General features: G+C 41.3%; 1 protein-coding gene across 1 annotated transcript in view; it reads left to right on the top strand.

Annotated features, from left to right (window-relative positions):
• LOC104952310 (furin-1-like) overlaps window positions 1-5,958 on the top strand; it is a 20,738-nt gene extending 14,780 nt beyond the window's left edge. The window contains exons 4-5 of the mRNA XM_010779117.1: window positions 4,101-4,286; window positions 5,842-5,958. Coding sequence (XP_010777419.1) covers window positions 4,101-4,286; window positions 5,842-5,958 — 303 coding nt within the window. The remainder of the gene's footprint in view (window positions 1-4,100; window positions 4,287-5,841) is intronic.
• The last annotated feature ends 4,103 nt before the right edge of the window (window positions 5,959-10,061 follow it).

Here is a 10,061-nt window from a genome sequence, read left to right as displayed (position 1 = left end):
GTAGTACGATATAAACTTATTATATCCATCCTGATACGAATATATCCGTCATAAATAAATGAAAAATAAAAAGTTTTATGGTTTGTCAGTACGTAAAATCGGTAAGGAGTAAAGCGAGTTAAATTTGTGAGAGAAACGTACCCGACTTAAGACACTCTTTTCGTGGTAGATGTCGGACCGTGTACAATGATGTCGCAGAGTCGCGTCAAGTTGCCGGTTACAGGGCACCGACAGAGGAGGCTAACGCACTCAACCGGGTTATCGGCATCGCCGGTGAGACACTGCAGTGTCTTCACAAAGTTTAGACCTAGTCAGACATAGTCCTAGGCAACGTCGGGGAAAAATCTCTAAACCCATAGCCTCCTTTTATCTCTCCCAAACAAAAAAGACTGTGAACCACTAAGGGACCTTGTGGCCCCTGTGTATAAGTACCATATTTTCTGCATGTTTTTCACGTAAAACGTACTATCCCGTGGAAAGTATATAGACGATGATATCGATGTAACGATTGCAAATCGAATGGGGCGCTAAGTTTCATTGAAGTTGATGACATTAAAAATACGAAACGAATGTAAACAAGCCGTATAAACCTTCAAATGACGTAAATGTATATGGTAAATAGACCGAGTCTTCACCACCGGAGACCCAACAACACACTCGGTGGTGAACTCTTAAAGCAGACAAAAATTCCTTTTCTACCAAGAATACAGGTAGAAGTTTCTGAGACTCAGGCTGACTGTCAAATTTGTAACAGTGTCGAGTGTCCTACCCATGGAACAGTTGGTTATTCTGTCTACAAATAAAGGTAAGTTCGGAACCAAACAGAATCACGTCCCCAGCCGTGTGGGCGCCGGGTGCCCGGCGTACGCCGGGAAATTCGGGAGACGAAGACCGAGGGAACTCAAATCTGTTTTAAATTCTTCCTTTATTTTATTTGTCATAACATCTCAATAAAAACGTTGTCATACAATCTAAATGTAATGTTTTTTAGCATTACCTGGTGATTTCAAAGAAAGCTCTCTGGAAAATGTTGACTTGTTCAACATGAAGCTAGAAGCTACCTTACAGTACACAGTTGATACTGAGTTCTGTCAGTTAAAGTGTTTCATAGTTAGCTTAGCTAAGCATCAACCTAGCACTGAAATATATGGATGTTATGTGACAGTATTTCTGAGAAAAAGTCAGCTGAAATGGTGGCATAGTTGCCACTGCTTTACGTGTTGACAGCATGTTTGAACGTATTTGCAGCAGTAAATGTGGCTGTTTGGCCACTGACGTTGCCATAACAACACCTGAATTTAAATGTGCAACCTCTTTTTGTGACAGATTTTTGCAAGAAATTATAATTCTTCTGAATGATATTCCTATTGACAGCTAGTTTCTATGTGAACTTTATGAGATGGACAGCCAGAGAGAATAAATGAAAAACAGTTGTGAAATACAAGACAAAAACAAGAATACAGTTTAAAAGGGGAGTGATTTGTAAAATATAAGAAAAATAAAATCTGTTTACAGTTCTGTTTCATATGGATGTTGAGAGATGTATCCATAGATCTCTTAATTTTGCTCTCAAAGTGCACCAGATTGATGCTTTTAACTTCATTATTTAAAAAAAAAAATCTTCCCGGGGGAGCATGCCCCCAGACCCTCCTAGCGGAGATGAGGACCCCCCCTAGAGGAAGTTAGGTCCACAGTGTTTACATGCTTATTTATACAATATATGTGCTCATGCTAACATCATAAGACAAAAGTCGGTTCCGTGTTGTGTGTAGTGAGAACGCGCTAGAGTGAGGCGGGCCCCCAAGCCAAAGCGCGCTTAGGGCCCCAAAAGTCTAGGGCCGGCCCTGCTTGGAAGTATACTTGCTTCGTTTCTGAAGGAAGTGACTTGGAAGTACGCGACTACCAAGCCAGCATCCTCGCGATTGAGAAACACCCTCTGTACTGCTGTGATTTCAAATTAAAAGCATTTAGCTGGCAAAACACAAGTTTACTTTTATTATGGATTTCTCACAGGAAATGCAGTGTTTGTCAGTGAGCTTGACACTGGCCAACATCGTTCATCCAAAAATGGGTCTAAAAATACATTTTTCAAATGTTGGCCGTGATTTGGATGGGTTTGACATATTCAGGTACAAATGAAAGAGTCAGGAGCCGCTGCAGTGACTATAAGAGGAGATGCAACCGACAGGCTGCACACCCCCATTTGTAACCCCTTTTATGCTATGCTAAGCTAACTGGCTAAAGGTTCATATTTCAAATACAGATATTGTATGAGAGTGGCATTGTTCTCATGTTACTCTCGCCAAGAAAGCAATTAAGAGTATTTCCCCGAATGTTGAACTATTGTCAATTTCTCTTGATAAAACTGTTGTAAAAGGGCTGTTTCAGTGTTTCCTTTTTAACATTGACATTATACAAATGAAGTCTATTGAAAAATAATTTGTGCTTGAATATTTCATAGAAATACGTTTTGGCGTTTCTGTGTCATGTGTTCTGAGAACAGTGAACATTCAAAAAGCATCATACTGAGATGTGTAATGTGTTGGCTGTGTCGTTTGCAGAAAATGGCAAAACTGGGTGTTTCTTGAGCACAGGCACATACATGCAAATGTGTTTATGTTTAACTGTGTCAGCAGGCATACATACCCTGTGTGTGTACGTGCACAAGTTTGTGCGAGTTAACTGTGTGTGTGTGTGTGTGTGTGTGTGTGAGTTGTATGTACTTGTGAAATAGCGAGGAGAGAGAGAGAGTGCGGGAGTGTGTCAGCATGTAAATTGAAAAGGCTTCATCTTTGCGGCTCTGCTCCCTGGCAGAAAGCGTGGGTCAGGCCATCGCTGTGAGGTGTGATTGATGGACGTGTTGCCGTGGTAACACGCTGTAAACAGGAGCGGGCTGTCAGTCTTTTTGCAGCTTGGCGGCTCTCTCTGCGATGTGCCATTGTCACACCAGATGTGCTGCTACTGATGAACAGGGACAGGGAGAGTGTTTACTGGGTGGGGGTTTGGGGGCTGCAAGTGCTTATTTAAATCATTTAGCTCATATTCCCCTCAGCCATTTCTTTCAATGTGTCTTCTCTTTTTTGCTCTTTACATGTCTTTGTCTTCATCTTTGGGTAGCTATGGACAGATCAATGTCCAACTGTCTGCTATACACAGTATATACTGACTGGATTTCGATATGAATTTGACTAATTTCCTCCAATTTGCCTAATCGTCCATGTGTCACATGAATTACTTTAGATATTTATGATGAGTACAGTTATCTGGCACCTTTTAATGACCACTGATTGGTCCGAGGAGGCTTAGCTTCACATTTACGAGAATTGTTAAAAATGTTAGGAAACATGCATAATGCACTCTCATGCAGAGAGAGATTAAAAGATTGGTGCCCCTCTCATGCCTGTATGCTACAAATAAAGTTAGCTTAGCATAGCACAAAGAATGGAAATGAAAAAAATATCCTGGCTCTCTCTTCCTAAATGTAAGAAAGTCATGCAAAAGTGTCATTATTTTTTTATGATTTAAAGGTAAAGGGTACAAAAACCAAGTGTACCAAAAAGTGTAAATTCAAAAATGTTTTGGGGGGTGTATTTATTTGAACATTTATTTTAAAAAGCGCAGTAACTGCATGCATTCAAAAATAAAATGTTTTGTTATTCTTACATACATTTGATATGAATTAAATACCAAGTTATTAAACAGGATAGAGAATATATGCTAGTTTTTTCCCCTTGTCTTTATGCTAAACTATCTTCATATGAAGCGTACTGTATATGACATGGGTATCAACTTTCTGAATAAACTCTCAGTAAGAGGGCAAATGTGTCTAATATCAAATAACTAATTTTAAGATACAATTATTATCAATTATCAATTCAGCAAAGTGTGTGTCAATAAAATGCGTATTATTTCAGTTAGTTTCCTCGCTTTCAGTAAACAGCTACAAGGTGTCATACAGTGATACTAAAGAGAAGGCTCGATGCTCTTTGTCTTCTGTCCACCCACTCCTCTGTATTGTCTTCCCTATTTCTCTAACCCTCTATCAATCTTCCTTTTCACACCTCCGTCTTTTTTGTTTCTTGCCACCTGTCCCTCACCAGGTGAGAGTGAGCATTAGCGCGGTGTGTCGCGGTGACCTCTCCATAAGCCTGGCGTCTCCAGCTGGCACTGTCTCACTGCTGTTGGACAGAAGGCCCAATGACGCGTCCACTGCCGGCCTGAAGAACTGGACCCTGATGACGGTGCACTGCTGGGGGGAGCAGCCACAGGGCCTCTGGACCTTTCAGGTGAGAGAGAAAAGGCACTTTCTCTGCTTCTAGATGTTGTGCTGTTTTTTATTTGAAGATGTTCAACTTTCATCAACAGGCAGAGCCTGAATCTACACTTTAGCTGCACGTTGTGTTTAGGGCTAGTTAGTAAATGTTAGCATACTAAACTAAGATGGTGGTGAACTGTTAAACATGATACATAAATATCACCAGTATTTCATTGTGAGCATGCTGATGTGTCTTAAATTGCATTATTGCAATCATACTGAAAAATATAGTTGTAATATAATTAGTACCCAGAAGGTGTACTCATAATGTTCAAAAAGTTGTGTGTGAAATGCTGGACACATCCCAATCTCAACGCTAAGGGTTAGGGTTCTAACAGCAGTTGTCGTTGCTCCAGTGAACACTGTACTAGACAAAAGTAAGTTAGGCAAGGCAAAGCAAAGCAAAGCAAGGCAAGGCAAGGCAAGGCATAATAGCTAAACACTGCTAAGTTAAGTACCTTTACACTGTTGTCTTATAGACGGAATCAGAATTGTTTGGGTTCATTCAGCAGTATGAACAGATTTGGTAACGCAAATACATTTCCAACCTCCTTCTCGAAAAAGTACAATTGATCGCCTCTTAAAGTTGTTACTCCAACTTGTAAAGTTGGGGCAAACAACCTGGGGAACAATGCTCCCTTTCTAACTTTCTACCCTCCTACTTCTGCTGTCCATTCTAACCATAGCCATCTTCCAATCGACCCTCATTTTGATCCAAACTACACATCTGTAAAGGATTGTGACGGCATTTTGGACGTTTGTAATATGTCTAGGTGACAAAATTAGTCCACAGTCAGACTAAGTGATAACTAACTCATCTAGCTAACAGAATGTACCAAAAACGTATCTTCCTGGTAAACTGCGCTAGTTTCCATACACTTTCCAGGAACCCCCCATTCTCTGGTGATATAGAAATGAATTGCTCTGCTTCACAGTGTCCCCTTCCAGTAGCTGCAATGTATAGAAGTTTAAAAATAGCCCAGCACAGTTCAGTTCATTTTGCCACAGCAGCGTGAATCATCCTCTACTTTCATCTGCGAGTTTCAGCCAAGCATGGCAATCTTCATTTTCCTCCCCGCACTCTTCTTTTTTTTTTTTCTCTCATAGATGTGCTGATGTTTGATATGGAGGAAGGAGCTAAAATGGAAGGGAAATTAAGACTGGAAGGTTAAGTAACCTTGGCCGGGTTTGACAGACACAATACTGCCGACGTCTGATTAGAATCCATACTCAGAGACTGTGGCGCGCTGAGGTCATTTACTGTATATACGTGTGGGTGGTAGCAGTAAAGGTGGGGGGGGGCTCTCTTTGTATGTGTGTGTGTGTATGTGTGCAAATAGGCTTCAATCCTTGTAAACAGTTAGAGGTTTACAGAGAAAAAGCTGTGAAGATGAAAGACACCCAACCCCTGTCCTCTATCACCTACCTCTTCCTGCAAACACACACACACACTTTTTTGCTCCATCTCTGTGTTTCTCCCACGTCCTCTCACAGATTTACTGTCCCCTCTGTGACCAATTACCTAGGCCCAGTATGTCGCAGAGACGGGGAGGAAACACTGTGGAGCTGAGCCACATAACGACAGTGCTGCTCATTACCGGAGGGCCGAGACGAGTCACTGTGATGCTCGCAGCACGAATTAGCACTCTAGTCTTACGTGCCGCATGCCTTAGCACTTCGCTAATCAGCACATACACACACACACACACACACACACACACACACACACACACACACACACACACACACACACACACACACACACACACACACACACACACACACACACACACACACACACACACACACACATACACACACACACTGATTGGTTTTATGGTGGTTGTCAACTTTACAACGGATTGGAAAGAATCACTTACACACAAAATCGCAATTGCATGTCAGCTGAAAATAAAACGTAGTGTAATAACACCTGAAGTCAACGCAAAGAGGGACATGGAGAAAGAATGAAACACACCTCAAATTGGAAACTCCTACGTTAAAATCACTCTTTTATTACAGATAGTGAGGATTAAATATCATGGCTCACCCAATCCAGTCCACAGCAAATAATGTTCAAGAAGGACTATTTATGCTACATTTTCTACAACAATATTATGACATATCAGAAAGCTTTTTATCCTTGAGGTCACAAACAAGATGATTAAAACTGCTAAAAAGTCAAAAGAAGCAGATTTTCGTGAAAATCAGTGTTTCTTCCACCTTGTTCAAAGCAAACCAAGATGCCGCTGACGTTTGCTCAATTTGTTTCTCTAAATATCTCTAGATTAAGACTTTGAGTAAAGTTTTATATGGATCCTTATAATCTGCAGGGGTCTTTTCCTTCCGAAACAAACAGACCAAGTAAACACAATTGGCAAAAACAGTGAGAAAAGGAGTTTAATGTGAAAATTATGTTCGTGAAGTACTAACATTTGCTCGGCTTGTTTCTCTAATTTCTGAATTTCTGATGCAAAGGTCCAATGTCTGTAATCGTTCATTCAGTTTAAAAAAAAGTATAGTTCTGAAAAGTGTATTCTGAAAATGTGGCTTAAAACTGGATACACAATATCCAAAGTCAAGTTTATGACAGCTTCTAGCAAACACCCGAACTCTGATGCATGCGCAAAGGCAATCCAAAGAAATTAAATGCAACAAAATAACCTACCGTTACCTGAATTGAAATTATAGATTCATTTTGTTTTTTTGAACATTTGGTATAATGTAAGTACACAACTCACAGTAAGTAACAAACCCTTGGTTGTTGTTAGTCCTTTACAAGTGGAAATGGTGCATATTATACCTTTACATCTTCAAATGATCCGTAGAGTGAAACAGAGGACGATCCAACAGAGACAGAGAACATACTGTACACTAATTGAAAAGGCGGAAGGAGGGATAGAAGAGAGGTGAAGGATAAACTATGAAATAGAAGTCCTGGGAAGAGACTTTAACTGGACTATCTGCTGGATCAGTGTTTAAAAACTCAAGGGCGGCAGCGGGGGGGGTGAGGATGAGGTGTCTGTGGAGAGTCTATATTGATTCGTCATGATGACAATTGTCAAGGAGAGCTGCAGTGCTGCTGCTGCTTCTGCTGCTGCTGCTGCTGGAATAAAAGCGAGACTGAAGAGAAAAGGGAGCGAGTGTTACGGCTCGAGGCTCGGCTGACCTTCCAGCACTGTGAAGGAGACGAGACGCTGGAAACACACTTTCTCTCTCTCTTTCTCCTCTATCTGCTCTCCACTGTGCTTGCTCTACCGCCATCTGTGGTGCTGTTTATCAGAGACAAAGTTGCAGGCAGTATTGCACAGTATAGAATATGCTCAATCCAGCAGTATACAGTATGGGTTCAAACCATTTGTTACCAATAAAACGTATTATTAACATTTATGATAACCACTAAGGATATATTCATAAGCAGATAAAAGGTAATGGATGTTATTTAAACCCTGTGTCCTTCATCTTCCTTCATCCGATCTCCTCCTCTTGCACACGCCCCCCTCTCATCTTCCATCTTTAAAGCATTTCTGACTTCATGCAGTGCAAAGATGTCAAATTCAATATGAAACAGTAAAATGTGACCTTTAAGCCATTAGTATTTATGGTCATGCTGTGTAATACTTAATACCAAATACTTAATCCAAGCAAAGGGTTTTTAGTTGTATTTGCTCAGAACACAATATGGGCCTTTTGACAGCCACATACCAAATAAACCAACAACTTGACTCACAATATCAATTAAAAATGATTGTATTGACTTACTGTACTACTCTCGCTAAGAAAAACATTTTCCATTCCACTGCGTACCAACGGCTGGCAATGCGGCAAAACTAAGTTAAGTTAAAATGACAGCAGCACTGATCAAGGTTTTCTCTAACTGTCCAAGTCCGTTCACATTTTATTTTTCCATTAACCAGTCTTTGAACACTGCCAGAGCCCATACTGTGTTCCCTTAGTGTTTACTTCCTGTCGTTGTTCTGTTGCTGATTTCTCTGACTTTAACCTGTCTTTTAACCTCTTTCCTTCTCTTGCGCTATTTTTCATTTCTTTACCCGGGACAGTCTAGCCATCATGAATCCAAAAAATGTTATTCAACTAACACGGTAATAAGCTATATATGCACTGTATATGTATATGACTAATGCTCTTCAAGAAGTTCAGTAACATCATCCCTTTCTTTTATCAGTGTGCCAATTATTTTTATAATCCACATTACAAACTGTAAGCAGTCCAAGCGGAATTATCTTTTGCTATTTATTCACGTAATGTTCATAGACTGTATATAAATGGACGTAGTGTCCGTGACGTCACCCATAGGATTTTGCAGAGTTGCCGAGAAGCCTAAAGTAGGCGGTGTCGGCCACTAACGGCTCGACAGTGACGTCAGAATCTAACTCCCGCCTGCTCCAGCCTGCTCCAAATAAGGGCAAAGAGGCGGAGCCGAGGCGGGACCTACTGCTGAAGCACAAGGCGGGGCTCCAAGCTCCCGATTTATTTGAGGCTACCAAGCTAGGCTAACACGCTCACAATTTGCAAGAGAATTAGCTATTGTTTGTTATTCTTAATGCTTGTCATTCACACGATAATAAAATAAAATAAGTACCGATACATAGCAAAACAATTGTGGTGATGTTCAAGCCTTGTTCAACGTAATTTCTTGAGCTAATACTACAGCGGGCTGCAGGCAAACCAAGTCCGCGTTTCGCTGCATTCCTTGATCTCCAGTTATAACGGCACCACTGGGATAATTGGGTCCCCTTTTAACATTTGCTCCCATTTAGCATTATGGACGTCATAGCCATAGACTATAAAAGTCTTACCCAAGGCTGAATGATAAACTAAACTGTATATATATATATATATATACGTTAATAACGCGTTAACGCTAAAACAAATTAACGCCACTAATTATTTTAACGCGATTAACGCATGTGTATTTTTTTTCCTCGGCCGCCCCGTAGTTTCAGAGCGCATCGAGTTTAAAATACCATCTACAAGCTGATGCTGACAGCCCCGCGCCTGCCGCCCGCTTGCGGCAGACCACACTTCCACGCTCACCGGCAGGCACCGACTGGCCATCGGGAGGACCGGGAGGGTGTGTGTATATGTGGCGTGAGCGAGAGAGAGAGAACGAGCACACCTTACGTGTATTGTTGTTGTTAGCATCTGGTGCTAGCTAGCTGCGCTAACGGATATAAGGAGCTGTTTCAATGAAAACAGAGGAGCAACATTTCGCCGACAACTGCGCCGAGCACTTCACTTTATGCGGGTAGCCAGACAGTGGGACATTATAGAAAAGTCAGCACACTTAACATAGGTAACATTAAGCTGTCTGTGGGTCTTTCCTGCTGTAATGATGCACATTTCCCCTCTGTGCGACTAATAAAAGGTGTTCTGATTCTGATTCACACTCAGCACTAGTGATGTGTCGGTCGCGAACGAGCCGGCTCCAAGAGCCGGCTCTTTTAAGTGAACGACGGGAGCCGGTTCGCGCCGCGAACGAGCCGGTTCTTCTTTTTTTTTGCGGAGGGATCTAGATCGGCATGAAGGCACATTATGCAATGTGCACATTATCCCGCTTATTACATGGCCACATTCTCAACAAAGTAACGGCATGACCCCAATATGAATTGAAATGCTTTTATGGATTTAGAAGATGATTTTATTGATTGCTAAAGAAAAATAGTCCGTTGTTACTGTTTGAACTAACGTAGCAACGGCAGGAACTGCTTCAATAAAACACTAG

This window comes from Notothenia coriiceps, unplaced genomic scaffold (assembly GCF_000735185.1).
Source record: "Notothenia coriiceps isolate Sejong01 unplaced genomic scaffold, NC01 NC01_scaffold00000339, whole genome shotgun sequence".
Lineage (NCBI taxonomy): Eukaryota > Metazoa > Chordata > Actinopteri > Perciformes > Nototheniidae > Notothenia > Notothenia coriiceps.
This window is presented reverse-complemented; position numbering and strand designations above follow the sequence as displayed.